The sequence below is a fragment of the Marasmius oreades genome, chromosome 6 (assembly GCF_018924745.1).
Source record: "Marasmius oreades isolate 03SP1 chromosome 6, whole genome shotgun sequence".
Lineage (NCBI taxonomy): Eukaryota > Fungi > Basidiomycota > Agaricomycetes > Agaricales > Marasmiaceae > Marasmius > Marasmius oreades.
The window spans coordinates 1,006,711-1,007,793 of record NC_057328.1 but is presented as its reverse complement, the minus strand read 5'-3'; the positions used below and the strand labels follow the sequence as shown (position 1 = coordinate 1,007,793).

The window sequence follows — 1,083 nt, the reverse complement described above, 5'->3', positions numbered from 1 at the left end:
AAGCTCGAGACCAGACAAACATATTTGGTCATGTAGATGGTCCAAAAAGGGATCCAATATTACGATACAACCACCATCGGATTAAAATCATGAAATTTAATATTCCCAAAGAGGAAGACCACAGTTACACATGAAACTACACTAGGACACAGTCAGGGGGAGATAGAGAATCCAGACCGCTGTCACCATCATCAGAGCCAAATGATTCAAACGAACCCCCTACAACCATTCTGGAGACACCAAAACCTTCCCAACCTTCCCAATCGCCCAAACCACTCTCCACCGAACCTTCACCATCAAGAATTCCAGTACTGAAGCTGAACATTGAATACAATTCAAAATTGAATCAGCTAAATACAATTCTGCTTTGACAATTAGCACATACTGTAAAATCCCATGACTATCAGAAGCTTTCCAACCCTGATGCACATCCAGCACCAAAATGACTAGACCGGAGGGTATCTAGCAATGAGAACGACATCAGTCATTATGCATTCACGGTTGCAAATGGAAAATTACCCACATACCAAAAACTCTGGAAGAGGCAATGTCATCACCTGAGGGCCGGTATGGCACATTGTTAGCAATGGTACTTGGAGAATGGAGGAGAGACCTACTGACAGAAAGACTGTTGGATGTCGACTTGTCTTTGATGTAAAATTGGATAGAGAAGTATTGAATGCTATAAAGCACCACTGTGGCGAAAGGATACTCCCAGGTACCAGGAATGGATTATGACAAAACCTTCGCACCAGTTGTACACCTAGAAACATTAAGATTGATGTTAGCCTTGGCGGCAGCTGATGACCTCAATGGGACAATGGGACGTGAAGAGTGCCATCTATATGGTGATCTGAAAGAAGAAATTTATATGAAACCCCACCCGTGTCAGGAATTGAAAACTCTACTGATGCACTCAACAGGTGAGGTTTCAAGACTTACTCAGAGAATCATCTGTTGACACAAGTCAGGGGATTAGGGATGCACAATGAATACTACTAGAGGTTCACTACAGATTTACAGACTAGAGTGTGATTTGGGATTGGAAATACTTATCCAAGGGTTTGAATGGTTTCAGAAAGC

General features: G+C 42.4%; 1 protein-coding gene across 1 annotated transcript; it reads right to left on the bottom strand.

Moving 5' to 3' along the window:
- Nucleotides 1-136: 136 nt before the first annotated feature.
- Nucleotides 137-578, bottom strand: E1B28_009726 (uncharacterized protein; the record flags this gene model as incomplete). The annotated part of the gene is made up of 3 exons (XM_043154639.1): nucleotides 137-317; nucleotides 386-462; nucleotides 528-578. 3 exons carry the CDS (start codon nucleotides 576-578, stop codon nucleotides 137-139), a joined length of 309 nt encoding a protein of 102 aa, XP_043007094.1.
- Nucleotides 579-1,083: the final 505 nt, after the last annotated feature.